This window comes from Columba livia, chromosome 4, assembly GCF_036013475.1.
Source record: "Columba livia isolate bColLiv1 breed racing homer chromosome 4, bColLiv1.pat.W.v2, whole genome shotgun sequence".
In the NCBI taxonomy this organism is placed as follows: domain Eukaryota; kingdom Metazoa; phylum Chordata; class Aves; order Columbiformes; family Columbidae; genus Columba; species Columba livia.
This window is the reverse complement of record NC_088605.1, coordinates 40,777,697-40,798,930: the sequence shown is the minus strand read 5'-3', so window position 1 is coordinate 40,798,930 and position 21,234 is coordinate 40,777,697. Positions and strand designations below refer to the sequence as shown.

General features: G+C 38.5%; 3 protein-coding genes across 3 annotated transcripts in view; 2 read left to right on the top strand and 1 right to left on the bottom strand.

Moving 5' to 3' along the window:
• ANXA10 (annexin A10) overlaps positions 1-3,417 on the top strand; it is an 88,484-nt gene extending 85,067 nt beyond the window's left edge. Inside the window, exons 10-11 of the mRNA XM_065061381.1 lie at positions 1,493-1,615; positions 2,461-3,417. Of these exons, the coding sequence (XP_064917453.1) occupies positions 1,493-1,615; positions 2,461-2,529 (192 nt within the window). The 3' untranslated portion in view covers positions 2,530-3,417. The remainder of the gene's footprint in view (positions 1-1,492; positions 1,616-2,460) is intronic.
• Positions 3,418-4,179: 762 nt separating this feature from the next.
• Positions 4,180-13,507, top strand: LOC102090490 (uncharacterized). The gene is made up of 8 exons (XM_005509554.4): positions 4,180-5,001; positions 6,483-6,569; positions 6,661-6,894; positions 8,708-8,730; positions 9,607-9,752; positions 10,313-10,413; positions 10,509-10,610; positions 11,711-13,507. The coding sequence occupies exons 1-8, from the start codon at positions 4,462-4,464 to the stop codon at positions 13,427-13,429; spliced, it is 2,952 nt and encodes a 983-aa protein (XP_005509611.2). The 5' UTR covers positions 4,180-4,461; the 3' UTR covers positions 13,430-13,507.
• Positions 13,508-15,754: 2,247 nt separating this feature from the next.
• Positions 15,755-21,234, bottom strand: part of DDX60 (DExD/H-box helicase 60) — a 47,681-nt gene continuing 42,201 nt past the window's right edge. The window contains exons 35-38 of the mRNA XM_065061380.1: positions 20,106-20,248; positions 18,949-19,100; positions 16,575-16,637; positions 15,755-16,462 (exon numbers count right to left, since the gene is read on the bottom strand). Coding sequence (XP_064917452.1) covers positions 16,360-16,462; positions 16,575-16,637; positions 18,949-19,100; positions 20,106-20,248 — 461 coding nt within the window. The 3' untranslated portion in view covers positions 15,755-16,359. The remainder of the gene's footprint in view (positions 16,463-16,574; positions 16,638-18,948; positions 19,101-20,105; positions 20,249-21,234) is intronic.

Below are 21,234 nucleotides of genomic sequence, written 5' to 3'. Positions count from 1 at the left end.
CTTCCTACTAGAGACCACTGAAGACATTTTCTTTTGTTTTTCATTCGTTATTGAAAATAATGAGGCATTATGTTATATAAAATATAAAAGTATAATCTTTGAAGCTTACTCTTTTAAGTGCAATATTCAGAAGATGGTCATAAAAAACCAGCCACGGATAAAAGCTGAAGTATCACCTTAGAGCAGGAATGGCAAAGAAAGGATTCAAGCCTGAACCATCGAAGAAAACTATTTGGCAATGATTCAACAGGGCCCCGGTATCCTCTTCCAGATGCTGTCACTGCTGCTGTCCCGTCTCAGCTAAACCAGCAACAGTGGCAGCAGGGAACCAAGGGAAATCCCAGGGGCTGAGAGGAAAAGGCAGTATTTTGTCTGAGTGGTCAAAAGAGGATTCTGGCACATGGCATGAATAAGGTTTGCCAAAGGTATCAGGAAATAACAGCTATCAGCAAGAGTGATGTTTCTCAAAGGTTTGGTATCAAGACCGCTTTTCAAGTTAAAACAGCATTTTTACTTTTAAGAAATATCCCATAGGTAGTTTCATTCTATAATATATTCAGATGATGCATGTGATGCAGGAAAAGTTTAATGAAAACTTGCATTTTGTTTTAGTTAGTATTTTACTCTGTTTTCACAGTGTTTTGATTAGCACAAATAATTCTCAAAAGAAATATGAGAATTTAAAAGCATCTTGTTTTGCAGCCGATTTATGTCCAGATTATACCAAAAGCTTTTTGTATGTCCATTTACAATACAATATAATAAAACACAACTAGGATTCTAATGCTTGAAATCATAGTCCATAATGGCTTATAAGAAAGATTTTAACCTAGCCATCAAACATGTATCAAATTCTCTACATGTAGCTTTTTAACATCTCATTACTTGTTTTCTGAGAACAAGATTTCGGTATCAATGGCTACTCTATAAAATTATGATTTAACTTTAAACAACCTAAATTGGTCATCGGTCTTCCCAGCCCTAAGTCTCTTTTGATTACTTTTACTGCCACTAGATGTCTTCATTCTCCACAGGATTGCAATTGAAAAATGTAGTTTAACACCGTTGACTATCAGCTATGTCAATTCTAAATCAGCAGCTAAAGATCTCACTGAATTCACATTTGGCAGCAGTTGTCACGAAACAGATTATTGGCTTCAGTATAGTCTGAATGGCCTTTACAACAATAGTCACAACAGCTACTTAAAAACTGAATACCTAAGACAAACTGAATACCTAAGTTCATCAGGTTTTTCCTTTTCGAAGTTTCACCGCATGGTTAAAACGCTGACATGTGGGGAATCTCGGCTATTAAGAAACATGTGAAAACTCTGCAGGATAAAACCTTTGAATGCACAGACTTCTTTAAAATCTAGGATATCTTTACGAGTAGTCTGATTAATTGGTTTATCAAACATTAATATGAGCATATACATATAGGCAAACATACTGTCTGACTGTCAAGTTTACTCTCATCTTATTTTCTTTTTAGGACTTTGGGTTTCACAATAAAACGGTTATAAGGATTCTCATTGCCAGAAGTGAGATTGACCTAATGAATATTCGACAGCGATACAAAGAGAGATATGGGAAATCACTCTTTCATGACATTAAAGTAAGTTTTTACACATTTTGCATATATTCAGCACTGGCACCACACAGACTGTGCTAAGCCCTACCAGAAAATAAATAATTTCCATTCAACCGCTTGTTTTTTTTTTTTTTAAAAAAAAAGAAAAAAAGCACTGTATAAAAAGGACCGCGTATCTTTTCAGTGCCTCAGGGTGACTTCAGTTATTGAGCAGTGAATTCTCAGCTCTCATTCTACATGATTTTGCCCGTCCCGAATAGCAAGGGGAGACTACAAACAGGGCAGGACAGCGTATGCTGGGAAACAGTTGGCACAAATATTTTCTACACTGGTTGATACCATCTTCTTTCCCACTGTCCTGCAAGATCAGGGTAATACCACTTTTGTGCAAAACTGAGATAAAAATCTGTTTTTATCCTTGTGCTTATGTAGTATCAACCTTCAGAAAAAAAGATTCTTCTTGTACTCTTGCTCCGTATCCTAAAATAAAACTCTGACACTCTTTAATTGTACAAAACTTAGTCTTGCTGAATTACATTACCTTTTTTATGTTGCTATAATCCAAATATAAGACACACAGTAACTGTAAGAAATTGCTCACGATTTTTGGTATTGAACTTGAGAAGTATTACATAGGTTTGTTCCAACCTTTCAGAGGTAGATTGCTTCTAGGTGCTCAAGCAACCGAAGTCCAAGGTATGTGAAATTCAAAAAAATCTTGGTCTAGAATCCTTGTGAAAATACTGTAATATTTTACAGAACCTTACAACATCAGTCTAGTCCCTGTCATGCAATCAAAAGAAGAAAAAATAAGAAAAGGTAGTAACAGAAATGTTGATTTTTTTTTAATTTTTTTTTTTTTCTTGCAGCACTTTGCTTCAGGGCATTATGAAAGTGCTTTACTTGCTATCTGTGCTGGTGATGCTGAAGATTATTGAGGACAAAGAAGATGAACTTTGAAGGCTACGTAAATGTATTTTAAATAGAAATTGAAGTGATACACAATACACTAACTGTAAGAGGTCCCTGTTCTACATAAAAGAACAGAAAAATCAATGCTATAAAATTGCTATTATTAAATCTTTTTTGAGAAAGGGAAAAAATGTTGGCAGGAATATGGCTTTATCCCTAGTTCTGATTAATATTTCTGTTTCTATGATTAATGTAAATTAATGAAACACGTAGCAAAACAACTCCATGGAAGCATTATTTTTATCATTTAGTCTTGCCACATCTCAAACACTGGGCAATAGGTTCTGGAAGAACCTATTCACTTCCACACTGTAGAGAAAAACTGTTTTGATTTATTTACTTTCAGCAGCATGATTTCTTCCGCTAAGTATTTTTTTCTATCCCACCTCTAATACATCATATTTTATGCTCTTGAACATTATTTTTGTAGTTACTATCAAACTAAGCATCTGCCTCGGTCTATTATCAGTCACTCACCAAAGAGTGCTTTTGTATCCTCTTTCCTTTAGCTCACATACTTAATGGCATTTCCCTTTTTCTGTTTGAAACAAACAAGAAAATTAGAATCAAGTCTCCCAAACCATTCTTGATTTAGTGCCACACACTGGAAACCCCTGGAAGAGAAAGCATTGCATAGCTTTGAGCAACCTGTGCCTTTGTACCTCTGGTCAGCTTCATATAAACCGACATAAGCAAGGGAAAATGTGCTCGTATTCATCAAAATAACCACCATTTCTTTTTCTCCTGCAGCTACAAAGTTTCCAACTTGACACAGACACTTTAGATTTTTTTTTAATAGGTACATTCTGCAAGTACAGCTCAGCATGACTGAATAAAGTGCTGCTATAAAAACAGACAAACACATGGCTGCTTGTATGCTGTTTGCACCTGTCGCTTTCCTCAGTCTGTGGAAATAACGTTATTTTCAATGTGTATTGCTTTTTTTTGCAAATACCAGCTTTATATTACGCATCTATTGATTTACAATAAACTTAAAATTTCAGTTGAGTCCCTCTTGAGTTTGGCACGTTCCAAAATATTTCAGGTGGATCATGTAATTGTTAAGCCAGAACTTTGGAAGGAACAGCTCCGGGAGGAAAAACAAACCAAGAACACAAATGAGAACGAGATGAGGACTATCCCAACTCATCAGCAACAACAAAATCCGTGGGCTAAACTGCGTTGTGATTGTAGAACTGTAGTTAGAGGTAGCGAGTCACAGCCGTACCTCAGCACGGGGGAGTTATTTCGCTTTAACTCCGCACACCTGCACACGGAAATACGGACACAGCTCCCAGCTGCAAACGCCTCGTTCACGCGCCCTCCCTCACACCGCGCAGCGCGGGAACACTGCGAGCGCCCGGCACTGCACGGCGGCGGCGCTAGGACCCGGCAGCCGTCACCTGGCGCAGGCGTCACCTGGCGCAGCCGCCCTCGCACGCCGAGCGGAGGGACGGGTTCCAGTGCCCTCCGCCCCGCCCCACGCCGCCGGAGGGGCTCTGCCGGGCCAGCGGTCACGCACAGACAGCGCCGCGCCCCGCCCCCTCTCTGCTCTGATTGGAAAGAGGCGGTGTCAATCTTGCGCCTTCCCCAATCGCCGCTGCGTCTCTCTGTGCCGCTCGCTCCGCTGCCGGGTTCCACTTCCTGGGAAGTTGGCGGTTGGCGTTCGCAGTTTGTGGCGACTTCGGCTCCCTCTCAGCGACCGCAGCCCCAGCCCCTCCGCGGCGGGGCCCGCTGCCGCCGAGCTGGAGCCTGCGGCGCCGCAGGACGAGCCGGGGGCATCCTGCGAGCCGGGCCCGGCGCAGCACGACCAGCCCGGGGCGCCCAGCCCAGCCGCCGGCGAGCCGGGCCCGGGGCAGCAGGAGCGGCGGCCCCGGCTGCCCGCCTGCCTGTCGCAGATGGAGGCCAGCCTGACGTGCGCCGTGTGCCTGTCGCTCTTCGAGGAGCCGGTGACGCTGCCGCTCTGCTCGCACAACTTCTGCCGGGACTGCGTGCTGGAGTGCCTGGCCTCGGCCGAGGCCGCCCGCCTGCAGCAACAGCGGGGCCAGGGGCAGGCCCGCCTCTCCCGGGGGGGACCGGGGCTGGGCGCTGGCGGCGGCGCGGCCGGCGCCCGAGTGTCGTGCCCGCTGTGCAGGAAGCTGTGCCCGCTGCCCCGCGGCGGCGCCGCCGCGCTGCCCGTCAACACCACTCTGGCGGAGGTGGTCAAGCTGTACCGGTCTGGCGCAGCTGGAGCCGCCAGGGCGGGGGAAGCGCAGCCGGGGCCTGGGCTGTTCTCCCCGCTGGCGCTCGGGGGAACCTGCCAGAAACATCCGAGCCGGCTGGTGCAGCTCTACTGCCGGATGTGCCGCCAGGCGGGCTGCGGGCAGTGCATCTCTGAGGAGCACCAGGGCATCTTCCACTCCGTCAACCTCATCGACACCGTGTACCAGGAAGAGAAAGTAAGCGCGGCGCTTCCCCTCCGTGCCAGGGGTCCGGTTGGGAGGTCAGGCTGTCCCGTGGAGGATCCCAGCGGGCCCGGGTTGCTTTCACTCGGAGTGGCGGGCAGGCGGGAGGCAGCGAGGGAGGATGCTGCCATGGACCAGGAGTCAGGGTTGTTTGTGGAGTGCCGGGGTGTGCCTTCCCCTCTCGCGGCAGACTTCATCCGCCGCACACAGGAGACCTGGAGATACTACACTATCAACAGCTCTGAACCCAACTTACCAAAGCACCTCAAGAGTTGGGCTTATTTTATTTTGGTTTTTTGGTGGGGTTTTTTTGTGTTTTGTTGTTGTTGTTGTTGTTGTTGTTTTTTGTTTTGTTTTGTTTTTTTATATAGTGACTTGCAGGCTTTGCTGGAAAAAAACCCACACTGATTATAAGAGTTTATTGCATATCTGGATCAAGTTTTTCTGGGTTCAGGGAGGTGCTGGTCCTACTACCAAAAAAAAACCACAGACTCACAGATGTTTTGTTTATAGGCTCTCTGAGCTGGCATAGTTAATTTGGGTCACAGATAATTGAATGTTTAGAAGTAGATGGTTAAGGTAAGTAATATTATAAATGTAAAACCGAAATGCATTCCTGTTTGCATGAAGAAAGCAGCTACCTGGCCTAATGCTTGTCTGGCTGGTTGTAGTGGTGGTAGTTGTGGTTTTTTGCCAGAAGAATTACTGTTTGTGTAGAATTAGCTTTTCATGCCCTATACAAATTGGGTTCAGGGTGGCATGTCATACAGCAGTTCTGCTGTGCAGCAATTGAAACAACTGCAGGGCAATAATGAAGAGTAGGGGTATGAAAGTTTAGGTATAACACTGATTAGTCTTTAAGCCAAAAGTGCTTTTGCACTTATTTTCCTCCTCCTGCTTCTCCCATCACCAATTGCATGTTATTCAGGGAATCCAGGAGAAAAGTCTTTGCACTAAACTTTCTATCTAAAACTTAGTGATCGTGTAGTGAAGTAAAGGCAGAAAAAACAGTGATTGTCTTAGTTTTAAACCAAACAGAAATAAGTCAGTTATGGACAGATTTCTATTTTATCAGCGTGAGGCATTAAAAAAAAAAAGTGAACATCACACAGTTGCTTGTCAAACTGGATTAACATGATTAAGGCTTACTTTGTGATAGGTGTAGGTATGAGAGGTGAGGTTAAAAAAAAGGCTGAGGAAAACAATTGTTTTAACTATAAAGAAACTCTGTAGCTATTCTAGCAATATGCGTTGTAGGTGAGCCTAAAATGTTACTTTGAGAGAGAGAAATAGCAAAATAAAGTTTGTGTACTGATGCAGGAAAGTATTAAATGTTACTAAGTGGTGTGTCAAATCGTGAGCTTTGTTTAATATGTTGTAGAGATCATCCCATGGTGTGATTCAAGATAATCACTGAAATATATTTATTGTATGGAATGGATAAAGTCGTAATAAGTGTTTCAATTGTCTTGCAGTTAACCTTCTTCAGCAGTCTGAAAAAAATGAGAAAACTAAATGAGAAGCTGATGAATGAAATCTCAAGTCAACCAAATGATATGGATGTGAGTTAGAGATGCTGGATACTAAATATATATGTCTTTGTTTCTCTTTTCATGTTAGGTTAATCACGTTTTTATGTTCTTGTGCTTCTAGATGGTGCTGAACAATGATGCGGAGATAATTGCACTGGAATTTGGAGAAATTTTCAAAACCCTGGAAATGAAGAAACGGCAATTGTTAGAAGATGTTGAAAATCAAAGAAGTAAAAAAGAGAAAGAATTTCAGATTTGGAAGAAAATGAAGGAAGCTCACAAGAAGACCATTGAGAATTTTTTGAAGGATTGTGAAAAGCTTGTCCATGAGTGTGATCCTCAGCGTTTCCTGGAGGTGATGGCTTTTTTCTTATTTGACATCAGTTGTGTAATGAACCTCAAATGTCATATAGATCCTGCTGTGTTGTAGATCATGATAATGACTGGATCAGGAAAAACAAATGCAACAAATAAAAAATACAGACTAAAATTATTATACATTCATACTTTTTTTATAATGATGCTTTTCACTTAAGCTGCAAAGCTTTTCCAACTTTTTTTATCAGTGATATTTAGTGAATTCAGTCGACGTTTTCTGCACTGAAAACTAATGAAATTATTATTGACTGTATAGCTGTTGCTGTTCCACTTGCTATATTATGCTACCAGCTGTGAAAGCAAGCTGCCTTTGTGCTGGGTAGGGAGTTATTTACTAGGACTGCTTCCAAAATTGTGTCACATTTACTTAGTTTTTTTCATATTTGTTTTCAAATGCTTTGTGTATTAAGCACTTTCATTGCGTTTTTAAATTTCTAGAGATGTTAAAAATGCTTTTTTGGGGAAAGATTTGAGGCAGAACTGATAACTTGTCTGTGCTGCACAGTGGAGCACTGTGTTGGGGTATGTGAGCTAAGGTGATTATACTGATCTTAAAACCTGCTGTAAACTTTGCACTGAGGTGTGCAATGGAGATAAACCAGCCTGTTCAAAACTAGTTGAGGGACTTCTGACACACACTGTACTATATAGTATATATCCTTCTGTATACAAGACACTGAAAATCATCCATGTAGTGTTTATTGGAACTGCACAGAAAAACAGTTTCTGATTTAGAGATAAATGCTAGAGGAACCCAAGACACTGTTACCAAAGCTAGTGTAGAGCTTTATAATCGCATTTATGTCAAACACTGTGTCTGCAGTTCTATGATATTTAGGCAGATTATAGATATGGGGCAAAGTATTTAATTAACTACTGAATTTTGTCATTAATTTCAAGACTTATGCTTTTCTAAGAAACAACAGCATGCTGCTTTTTTTCTGCAATGGGTCTTTTTGCTGCCTTCAGATAAATGAGAAGTGAGGAAGGTCCTTAGGGTTTCCCTAAGTTTCTGGTAACAACTAGTTACAGAAGATCTCACTATTAGTCCAAATAAAAGCGACTCCCACTTTTGGAAGAAATATTCTGACTCTAGTGATTAATATGATTTAAACTTAGCACCTTCCCACCTGCCCCTCATGACAGTACACAATTCATTTCAGTGAGGGGAGGGGGTGGTGATGGTTGTTTTAAAATTCTGTATAGTGAGATCACCAGATTTTTATACGGAGGCAGCTAGTCTATAATCCAGTCAGTTTTGTTACTTTTTGTTACCCATTCTTTGGGATGTGTCACTTGACTATAGCGCGGTGCATTTTGTACTGCCATGGTCTGGATGATTTAAAACTAAAAGACAGCATTTTAAAACTTTCAGTGTAACACCATCTTCAGAGCAGGTAGCAGAGGCTTCCCTCACTGAGATACACGAAATAGTCTTTTATTTAAATGGTTACAAATATATGTACAGCCAAAATGGTTTAGGTGACCCTATGGGTCATTATTCATTATTTGAATGCCTTCATTTGGCTCAAAGGAGTTATTTCTGCCTTTAACACAAAATTGTCCCAGACATACTTCTTTTCTTTTTTTTTTTTTCTTTTTTTTTTTTTACATTAGGGTGGTCTTTTTTTTTCTTTCATATTTTGAATGTTGTCAGGTTTATTTCCTGTAGTTCTATGAAATTAAGACAGGGAGTTCAGTCTCTGAAGTATTTTGTTAAAGCAGTTATCTCCTTTTGAGAGTTGGAGGAAAGCTCATTCATATCTTATAAATTCTTGTTTTATTTATAGGTGGCCTGTGGCTTGAATACAAGGTATATATATTTTTTTCATGCTTTGTTAGTTCTCTAGTATAATTCTAAGATTAAAAACTAAGAAAATAGTTTCTTTGGATATAGTCAGATACAGCAACTTAAAATGAAAATAGTATTTGGTGATTAAGACACTATAATGCTTTCACATCTTTGGATGCTCCATATACCAACTTTTAGGAAAAGTGTCAAGAATTTTAGTGATGTACTATCTGGCATTAGAGATAATCAGTCTTCTGAATTGGCTCCCCAATAAAAAACTGAGTATACGTGGTGATTTGGTATTTTTAGATACCTTATTTAAACTCAGGAACACTGAAGCATGCCTGGAGCTTTTACAGAAATCTTTAAGTCTAAGAGTGCGTGTGAAGATGCTGCGGTGTCTACATTTTTGAGTTTGCAGTGCACATAGCCTGTAGATTTCTTTCTAAAGGTTCTTAATTACATTTCTTATTGCTTTTTAAGCAGAATCTAAGAAAGAATATTGGAAATTGAGTTATTTAAAATACGTTGTGGTTCAGACTAGCATTAGGTATGCTTTCTGAATAAAGAGTGTAATTTACATTCCAATATTGTACACTAAGAAAGGGGGTGAGGGGTGGGCTAAGCTTTTTGCAGAACTACTTCTTGCAGTTTTCATTGCCTGTGAAACCTAATTCAAGTGAATCATCAAGTAGTAAGTTTTAAGGAAAAAAATCTAGGAAACTTCATATTTTATTGAAGGCTTACTTTCACTGATTTCTTCTTACTCTTAATGATTTCTTTTAAAAAGACTTAGTTTGTTGTTTTTTTTTTTTTTCTATTGGGCAGGTGTAATTTAGTTGTTGGCATGTGAGCCTTAAGAAGAGTGTTTAGTTTGTTTGGTTTTTTCTTTCCCAGAATGAAAACTCAGCTTGACCTGATGAATATAGCATCCAGCTATGAAAAACCATCGGAGTATACACAAAAGAAGATGGATATCAAACCTGTGGTTAATGAAATCTTGGCTTTGAAGTTAATGCCCGTTAATGTAGGCATTGCCAAAGGTAGGGAAGAAGGCCTTAGTATAGGACAAGATACAGAAAGTCACTCTAGGAACATGCAGCTTGTGGAACTAATTGCTAATAAACAACATGCATGGGAAATTATGGCAGTGGTCAGAAAGCGTCCGAGCAAATTAATGGATGATAAATTCATCAAGGGCTTTTAAATACATTTTATGAATGTGCTTTCTCTGTAAAGTCTCTAGGCTGTATTTTTTTTTAAACTATAATTTTCCTATTCAGCCAGTATTGTCACTGTCGGAAGTGTGTTGCTGAACTGCATGGGTATTTGTTGTAGTATAACTATGCTCTGATTAAATGCTTTTACCTCATAGGAGAAAATGTTAGGACTTATATCAGGGCAAGTAGCTCAATGCATTTAGAAAACTTGTTACACAGGCCTCTTGCTTTATATCACGGAAGTTTTGACAAGTACAGGGATCTCACTTAGAGCAGTGTACTCCTGTTCTTAATTGGGATCTATGTTTAGATGCACTGGAACCTTTCCGTATTTTCCATACTTAATATGCTCTCCATCAGCATTCCTGTGTTCTTTCTAATAGATCTACCTTCTGGAGGAATTGAGAACTCAACAAAAAATCCTCTATTTAAAAATAACATAAAGCAATGGCAGGACCAGAAGAGTACACCCAACACATTTCTTGTAAGTTGTTCCCTAGGCGGCTACAACACTGTACTATTTTGTTTATTCTGTCTTATTGAAATGAACTGTAATCTCTGCTGCAAAATATTTTTCAGCCTGTGCTACGACAGGAGGAAGCACAAGCAGACGGTAGCAGGATCTGTACTCGCTTAATGTCAATATCAGAAATGGCGGCGTTTCAAAACATGAGTCATGAGGTATGATTGAACATCTGTTGTAAGTATGGCTAAGTTACTATTTGTTATGACACAGTTTTCTTTAGAAAAACTTTTATAATCTTTTTCAGTTTTCTTAGTGGAAAGGTACCCTTACAATTCCAGAATGTAAATCTGACTAGGTTATTAAAACTGTCAGGATTACTCTTCTTTTTGTTTCTTCTTCAGAAAGATGGAGCTTAATCTTACTTCACATGTTTATTTCTATATTCTAGTGTGGCTTTTTGAGTCACATCTGTAACTTTCTAATCCAAATGAGCTTCTCTATTGCCTGTTTGAAGAGGAAGTCATCTGCCTGTGTTCTGGTTTCTGAAAATAATAGAATTCACTCTTCTAAGACTACCTGAATGCCTTATAATTTGACATGAAACTGAATGTGGTCTCTCTTTTTGTTTCATTTCCAATCATCTAGTTATACAACTAGATTATTTTTTTTTTTATCACTTACTAGCAGTTCCATGTGGGTGGCTGAGTGAGTATCGTTCCGTACAGAATGATTCTGGTTACAGTTAGTGAAGCCTGGCTCGCAGTGAATCACATAACGTAGGTTCTGAGAATGCCAATGGCAGAGGATTAAATCAAAAAGTGGCTTAGGTCCTTTAAATATAGAATTATTTTTCTTTTGCTATATTATTTTGGAGATTATCTGTTTTCTGTTCTCATTGAGAATACAACTTATGTAGTTATTGTATCTAGTAAAAAAGAAAAAAAAGGAAAAACCAAAATTGGCTTCAGATGGTTATTTTTCATGACAATTTGAGAATTTGTCACTTAATGTCTAAGCTAGTATTTTTAGCTATTTCTGGTTTTGGCAGTGACTTTTATCAGTTTTCTGTAGTCTCCTATTTCAAAACCTACTTTGTTGTCAGGGTTCCATATGTGTGTTGTTCAATTGTTTTTAAAGAACTTTTTTCCATAATGACTTGTGTTCTGTTGCTTTCTCGCAGCAATGGAAAATACCTCATAAATGCTATAGATTATACAAAAAACTTTTCTTCAGTCTTAGGGTTGTATTTGAGTTTTATAGACTCTAAATCCAGAAATGCCATTTTACGTAATGGGATTCTTTGCTGTAATTGTAGGAGATACGTTACAAATACTATATGGAACATCAGAAGCTCACCGATGAGTTCAAGACACAAACTTTACCTGCAAATAAGAAGCATAAATTTGTGACTGCTGCAGCTTTAAAGGGTAGGTCCTCAGGAAGTCCTTCTGTATCTTCACCTATCAAAGCAAATAAAACAGATAATGAAACCCTGAGAAGAGCAGATGGCTTTGGCGTGAGAAGCTTTTCTGGCACTAGTGATTACAGCATCCCATCTGAAACAAATGGTGACTTAAAATTATTTCACGAGAGAGGTTCCCAGGATGTAACTACTCTAGCCTTATCAGAAAACTCTAAAGACTTTGTAATCAAAGAAAAATTACCAACACAGCCATCGGCAGTTATTGTTTCCAATGACATGGACACAAATTCTAGCACTTCATCCAGCTTAAAACCAGCAACTGTTTCAAATTCAGAATTTCTAGATGTTTCTGCAGAGAGACTTTCTGCTTCATCTTTTGCCTTCAGTGCATGTAACAACTCATTACCCAGATTTATTAAAGATGCAGGTACATTTTCCTTTAAAAATAAAGATGGGAAATATGTTTTCCCTCAATTTTATCTAGGAAAATGTGACAGTGCAGGTAAAACAGATAACCAGGATGAAATCAAATTTAGAAAACATGGTCATGTAACCAAAACCAGAGTTTCTGATGCTTCAACCAGTTCTAATTTAGACTCAGCAGAAAGTGAGAAGCCAGACTTTTCGTTTCCTTTTGGCAATTCAGAAAAATTGTTTTGCAATTCATTTAAGGTTCTACAATTATCCTCATTCTTTAGCCAATCTGACAAGCCATCTGACAAAAATACATCTCACATGAGAGAAAAAACACTTTCTGCAAAGGAGACTGCAGAATATGGTACACAGAAACCATCTGCCGCAGGGGAACAAAAAGCTGATGCCTCAGAATCCATCACAAACGTAGCTTGCAGTACTTCAGAAACCAGCACTGCAGCTGGGGTGAATGATGTCTCTGAGACCCCTCTTTTCCCCAGTAATTGTGCATTTTCCTTTCAAAATAACTGTGTTCAGTTGTCTTCACCAGTATTTTCATTTGGAAGTATTGTCAGAAATACCTCTGATTCCCTGAATTCCTCCATGTTTTTTTGTGGAAATGGCACTGAAAAAGTGAGATCTCCTGACAAAACACCTCTCAGTCTAGGGAAGCCTGTATCTTCTGAGTGTGCAGAGCCTGCTTCTAGACATAGTCATCCCAAGTGTGAAGGTTCATTCTTCCCTGGGAACTCATCTAAGAAACCTGAAAGTGCAGAAATGCTTGCTGATAGTAATGCTTCCTGTAGTCAGCCTTTATATTCAGTTGTCCTTCCTGGTAAATATGAGAACGCGTCTTCCACACAACTTACTGTTACAGCAACAAACCAAGAAGCAAAGATAAAAGACGAAGAAAGTGAAACTGTTGTTGAAAACAGCTCTTGCTGTCCTAGGGGGGAAGATGAATGTGAGTCTGTACAGTTTCAGAATGCAGCTTGTTCTCTTCCTGGCACATGCAAGGATCCATCTTTGGGAGGTTCTGTGCTGACGGTGAACGAGACAGGAAGAATGCCAAGTGACGGCGATTCTGACACTGAAGAGCTAAGTCAAACATCCGTCTCTACTGATGCCAGCAGTGCATCAGAATATTTTTCTGTTGCTGAAGACAAATTATCTACTAGAAGAAAATCAGAGACATGAAGAGAGAGAGTGAAATGGAAAAGATAACTATACCTAAATAAGCTGGAATTTAATAAATGCTACTTAGCATGTTAAAAAGTGGGGATACCTGTGATTTTTTTTACAGCTGTTACTCTCTCTGATTCTTGGTTATCTCTGTGTTAGAAACATAATTGCTTCCCAGCAAGTACAGTGTACTGAAGTGATTTTTATAGTTCAAACCCAAACTGAAGAAACAACCAAAAATGGCATGTCTTGTTAAAGACTGAAGTATGACCACATCTACTGTACTTTTAAGAATGCAGAGCTTCTGAGAAGTGCCACAGGGTATGTGTAGGTGGTGGGGGTCTGGGATGTCCCAGCAGTGGGGTTCAGGGAAGCTTTGGCAGCAGGAGGCGGAGCATTGCTGGGGCAGCGCAGCAGCACTCACACTAGGGTCACATCACGGGTAATAGCGTCACCTCATAGACCGGGAGGGAGGAGAGCGTGGGTGGAATAAAGGTTGTTGAAGGACATTACTGGAAACTTTTGTCTGTCTCCCTTTGGCTGTGTTCTTTTTCTGTGATTTATTTATAGTTGCAACTTCTAGTGTAATTTCAATAATTTCTCTAACGCTATTGAAATTGAAAAGCCACAACAATGTTCTTATTATACGTTGCAGAAGGGTATTGGCTACACTTCTGAAATGTTTCCTTGACGAAAAGTAACTGTCTCAATTAATTTTCAGTTCCTTTTAGCATTATTTTGGAAATCAGTGACAGATACTAATTTGCTGTTTTGATGAAAGCTTTGGGAAAATGTAGCTTTTAAAACAGAAAAATCTTTTAAAATTTGTGTAACAACAGGGAAAAAGGAAAACAGCAATTCTCACTGTAAGTGTTAATGATACAGAACTCATTGAATTCAATGATATCTGTGAAATATGATACAAAGTGAGGATAAAAATACCATCTTTTCGAATTTATTAACCATTTTGTTGCATCCAAAAAAAATTTGTGCTTTAACCGTTAGAATGCACAGACAGTAGTACTATTTCAGATTAAAGTTCTATTTCATTTAGTGTTCACACTCTAGCAAGAACTGGTGCCAGATTTTGAATGAATTAATCCTGCATTAGGTAGATATGTCAGCTGGCAAGTATTAGATTGGAATGTTTAATATTCCTTCAGAATCTTTCACTGCCAGCTGCTACATAGGCTTCTGTTGTGTGTGTTTGTTTGGTTTTTTAATTTCCAAATTGTCTTTCTAACTTCATAGGAGAAAAATTTAAATCTCTGCAAGGCTTACCATTATACTCACTGTGACCGAATACTTAGAAATACTAGTCTTGGTTTAGGAAATGTTGACCTAATTTTAATTTGATTTGCGTTCAGTTCTTGGCCTCAGTTTTTCTGTGGCAGCGCACACCCTGTGACAGACCTAATAAGTTTGTTTTTTACCCAGGGTTTCACACGTACTCATCAAATAACTGAGAACACAACAGGATCGATTTCTGACTTTATTCTTTGGTTAATTAATTGCGTCTTAGCTAAAAAGATTATTCCAGTTAAATCGGGAAACATGAACGTGTAAAGGTCTAAATACGGCTACTTCTACCCTAGTCAAGGAACAGTTGTGCAAGATCTGTCTCCATATGGCATGACTTGCTAGACAGTAAAGAATAATTTGAGCAAATTTTATTGCCTAAGCAGAGTTAAAGCAGTTTTTTCTACCCATGCGTTCCATTTCTGTTGTCTTGTTCCACATATTAAAGAAAAAAAAATGGAAGGAAAAAAAGAGTTTTACATCAGTTGATGGTAGCTCAGCAGCAGTAACTGACTGCATACAGGTTTCAAGCCCCCCCAGTATCTCTAGGCAATGTCTGCATGTAGTTTAATGCTGCCTGAAGAGATTTCAAGTCAAAGACTGATTGTTTGATGAATACCAGAGCTAATTTGAGGAAATGGGATTCTGAATCATCCTGAATACACGTTTCGCTTATTACTAACAGAGAATAACTTCCATCACTCTCTTGGTCATCTTTATAAAACTGTGTGTTGCAATGACTGTTGTCAAAGCCTAATTTTCCTAGGTTATCTAAACATTAGTATGTGTGCATATATATTTTTTTTAGACCACAAGTAGACTAAAATGTAGTGTTAAACTGAAGAATTTTCAAGAATAGTATGAAAATACTATTGAAAACTTTGCTGTTCCCAGCAAAACCCAAGAAAATAGTTAGGAAACTTATTTAACAAAACTAAGTAATTTGTGTTGCAAGGGACTTTTTTGACAAGTGTACTCAAGATGTCCTGGATCTTTCTGACTTTTAAGGATACAAGAAGTGAAAAACTAAGCGAATCTGCATGTGGATGGAACATTTTATTAATCAAACTTCATTACACAAATATAAAACCCTCTTTATACATAGAAGTTATTAGATTAAAATTGCAAACCAGCTTAAGCGTTTATAATGGTTCATTAAGGTACTATCTCATAACCTAATAGAAACCTTGAAAAAAATAATTAGAATTATTTATTTGACTATAATTGTCAAAGTAATTGCTGAACATCCTCCACAAATTGTGTGAAAGTTTCCAGTGCTGTGCTGCTGAGAGGCTGATCTCACCAGCTGCCAGAACTGTGGCATTTGTTCAGTATATTTCTGAACTGTCTTAATGTATTTATCACTATCTGAAAAAAAAAGTGCAATGGAAAGACAAGCGCAATTACCTAGTTCGTAATCTATTAGAAACAATTATTGAGTTGGCATTGGAGCTGCCAAAATGTCAATGTGTGAAGGTTGATTTTCTAAAGTAACCTTTGTGTTCCTGATATTGGATGTTACTACAGCTTTATTATGAAACATATTAGATAACTCAGGCCTAGTCACTTCCTTACTTAAAAGGCAGCTGATACGTGTGGTAAGTGTATCATGTACTGCTGCCTTTTTGTTTGTTTTTCTTTTTTCTTCAGGTAGCAGAGTTCAGTTTCTCTTGGTAGATTTTACCCAGTTGTTGAAATGCCAGTAGAACATGATCATTTGGATCATCACACAGTTCACTCAGTGACATTCTGTTGTTTTGTTTAAAAAAGACAAGAAAAAAATTAATAAAGTGTTGTTTCATTTTAAGTTGCTTTAAATATGAAATATGTATTATATATTAAAAAGGAAAGTATATCATACCCAATAGATCTAATGAGGAGTGAAAAATCCTTGAGTAGGTAGTAAGCATCTCCTTCATTTAACCTAAAGAAAGAAAAAAATGGAAATGGGTATGCACTGTACCATACTGCTTCACCTTCAATAAACCCTGCCATACAGGCTGGGTAAGGATGCAGAGCGCATATTCCATGGCCTCAAAAACTAACATACTAATTCATTAGGATTCCTGTCGAATAACTATAAGCTTAGAATAATATATAAAGACACGCTTCTGTAATTACACCAAACATATAGGAGACTCATGAGTCATATTTGTAAAGATAATTTAATTTATTAATATTATATTGGAACATGGTTTGATCTGTTTGAATAACCTGTCACAAGCTAAACTGGAAAGCTGTTCTTCAGATGAATCTGCTGGCTGAATTGAGCAGGAGATAGTGTAAGCTTTGTACAGATGATGAAGACCCTATATTTTTCAAAAAGGACCACTGATTACTGAAAAGAACTTAATAAACTCAGTTCCTAGTAATTAAGAATACCACATTAAAAAAAAAAAAAACAAAACATCAGTATTGTGTTGAAAACAATAGAATTATAGAATGGTTTGGGTTGGAAGGGACCTTTAGAGATTATCTAGTCCAACCCCACTGCCATGAACAGGGACATTTGCAATTAGATCAGCTTGACAGAATCAAAGAATGTGATTCTGTGATCAGTATTACTATATCTGCATCTCTTGGTAATGTGCCATTGGTGCCAAACTGCTGTTGTAACTACAATAGCGCATGGAATGTGTATTCTACTTGTTCTTTGAAGAGCTTACAAAAAAGCAGATAATATTATTTGCTGCTAACAGTACCCTCAGGAAGCAGAGTGAGGTGGTATTTTCTTATAAATAAAAGTTACTGGCAAAACAAAGATACTTGATATAGGATAGTTGGGAGAGGGAGTTTGTGGTTGAGCTTTCTTTGGCTGAGGCTGGGAATAAAAGAGATGTGTGAATGGCTTCATTAAGGACTGCAAGCTGGAAGTTTTATAAAGAGATGGATTTAATGAACAAGGTTACAGAAGGCTGGTGAGATTCAAAGGTGATAGTGATGAAAACAACATCACATTTAGCAGGAGCATCTCTAAAAGATTGAAGGGGACAACAAGGCTATAAATGGTAAGAGAAAAATAAAATCTCAAATTTAGCTTCTGAGATGAAGAAAGATAAGGCTGATACAGTTTATAAGTTGCTTAATTAGGAAGGTGAAAGTATCTCAAAAATTATTTGTTTGGAGCTTTACCAAGTGTAAGAGCTGGATAGGCTCTTCAGAAGGTTTGGGTGACTTTTGTTTGTTTTTAATTTAATCAAGGGTTTTTCCACAATGAAAAGGACCAAAATGAGGAAGTCTAATGCAGGAGTCTAGAAGGTAGTGACATAGTGTGGAGGGATGTCAAAAACTTGGTCAAGTAATAAATGAACAGATTGAAGGAGGAATTCATAATCATAGAATGTCCTGTGTTGGAAGGGACTCACAAGGATCATCGAGTCCAACTCCTGTCCCTGCATATGACAACCCTACAGTTCACACCATGTGAGGGCGTTGTCGAGTCTCTTCTTGAACACTGTCAGGCTTGGGGCCGTGACACCTCCCTGGGGAGCCTGTTCCAGTGCTCCAGCACCCTCTGGGGGAGGAACCTTTTCCTAATGTCCAACCTAAACCTCCCCTGGCATATCTGCCTATAAAAGTAAAGATTAAAACTCGAGTTTTGGAAAAGCTAGAGCATATGTGATGCAGGAGGAAAGAGCAGAGGAAGGTCACATGTACCACAGGCTTAAACATGAAAATATGAGATACGGCAGTTTTCAACTAGCTTGGGCACAGAGCTTTTGGTGGGTGGCTGCTTATTCTTTCATTTAAAGACAGATGACAGTATCATTGAATTATTAGGACAAGTTGCTAAATGCTTAGAAAAGATTAGGAAAAGGGATGTATTGAAGCAATACTGATACAAATACTGAATTACTGACAAATTGCTTTGCTACTGTGAAAGTCAGGTTTCTGTGATGACAGTTTTCCTGCTCCATGAAAGAGTTTATGTTTTGGATGCAGCAACCAATGAGAGGTAGTTTGAGATCATGCCACTGTTCGGTCAAAATAACCCGTGTCACTGAAGTCCAATTTATTGTACTGTTTTAAATACCCAGCTACTGCTTTACAGCCATTGCCACTGGACTTTAATGTAGGATATGTTTTATTCTCATTAAAACATGCAACTAAACTAATTATATTTAACAGCTATTGCATCCCTACGCTCTGGAGGGTGAAGGCTTTAAAAGATGTACTTATGTACCATATTGTAAACAGTGTTGCTGTTGAACCATATTTAAGATGGTAGTACATACCAGTTGTCAGTTGTCAGTGCAACCAAGGAGCCATGCTTAAAAAAGTCCAGTGCATAAGCATTGAGTGGCATTCTTCTTCCATGTTTATCGTACTTTTCCAAATAAAACAGCGGGCAATTTGTGACATTAATTCCAAGGGAATGTAAGACAGCCTAAGGAAAAAAAAAAAACACACAATCTGCTGAACAGCTGGTGTGGTTATGTTTATATGCACTGTTTTGTCAAACCTATACCTGTAGACCCACAGCTGGTAAATTCCACACTTCTAATTCTGGACCACTCCAACAATCTGCACAAGTACATTCAGGGTCTTGGCACAGGAGACAGTTAGTTAGTAGTGACTTACATGAACAGTGAAGCTCTGGGACATTCTGAGTAAAGTTTGACTAGGACACTGGGTTTCTCTTGAGTTTTAGATGAGGATTTTTCCACATGCGGAGATCATGTATTCAGACTCACTCATGCTTCAAAAGTATTAATCAGCCTCAAGCATGGAACATTTTAAGGGTGAAGGTAAATTTCAAATCCCTAGTTGTAGGAATTTAATTTTTTCTATTATAGAGCCATGGGTCATGCAATAATTCCCTCATGCTCCAAAGCTCAAAGCATGTAGAAGACCACAGGAAAATGCAAGCTGACAGTAAACATGTTGATGTGTATTACAATTAAGCTATTAATAATTCATATGCTAACATGATACACTGAAATTCTAGTTGAGAAGCAAATGATCAATGCAATAATGCATTATTTCACTAGGATTCTTGAGAATACTGTGTGTTTCACTTTAAAAAATAATAAACTCCTGATTTGGAGAAAAACTGGGGATACAGTTTGAATCTGAAATTTTAGAGTATTTTACTTGTCTCGGAGTTGAAATGGACAGAGGCATTTCAAGAAAGCAAACTATTTACAGATTTCTTTTTTCCTACATCCATCTGCTCTGCGTTTCTTGCACTGTGCTAATGTGGCACTATTCAGTGTTGATTTTTTTTTTGAGGCCTTTCAAATTGTTTCTCCTGAAGAGTGACACTTGAGCATAGTGCCATCATATTACAGAGAGGCAAGAAGATTGTGATAAAAATAAATTTTATTGGACTGTAATTAAATATTTGCTTGAACTGTAATAAAACTTTGCCCACAATGAAAATATAACTTACTTTATCAATGATCTCCCCATGAAATAGATCGTTATCAGCCACTCCAGATAAGCATGCGAAAGGTGAGATGGCAGATATGCTTTTAGTGGTGTCCATCAAATAAGATGCCAGCTCAGAGCCGTGCCAATCCTTAGATGTAAAATCTGGGAAAAAAGTTTCAAACACAACGTAAGCTGTGCAGACACAAGCTCCCTTTCAGCTATCTATTCTAAAAGCAAGAAATTTTCAGTTTGCTAGATAATGATAGGAAATGGAGTTCAGCTTCTAAACTTAAATCCTTCTTGATATGTTTATTTTGTTCATAAGAACACCTATGCAATTGATTATAGTACATAAGAAAGAACTTTCTAGTGGTGAGAATAATGATGTCTCAATACTCCCATCACAACTTCAGCCTTTCTGCTTGACTCGTCTGAAGCCAGAATTGCTGACAGCATTAAGTTTTCCCAAAAATGAATGGGAACATTACCATCGGAAGGTTTACTTTACCTTCGTCTTTTATCCTGTCCTATACTGAAGAAAAACAGGGTTTTTTCCACCTGTGTTCACAGGTCTTAATAGCTAAACATCTAGTAATTTTGATTGAGATACTCTGGGCTCTGAGCCAACATTTTTCTTGAAACATGGAACTCTAAAGAATTAATATTCTACCTGAGGCCATGTTAGGGCTTAAGTATGTGAAGGTTGTCACAAACAAGTGCTTTGCTTTATGCAGCCCAGTATGAACTGCTGTTTAGACACCAGCACAGCATTCCAGTAGGTGTATGATCTGCCTGAAACTTCAATCACTTCCTGTAGAACACGGGTCTAGTTATTTCTAAATATATTTGTACTTTTGATTTTCCTTTTCTGAGTAGAAACTTATTATTTCTTTCCAAATTATCAATGAAATTTTCAATTCTTACACTGCAACCTTTTCTGCTTTGTGTTATGGTAAGTATGCTGTAATCACACTGTGAAGGGCATTCATGAAAAAAATCTCAGCAGTTTGACACATTATTTTTTTGCAGTCTCACTGCAAGTTATGTAAGTACAAAAGTGTCTACCACCTCTTGAACTGGACATGGTTTGATCTTTAATCTCTTTTTCTGTAAATCTAATGGAAAATGTTTCTTTCAAAGTGAAACAG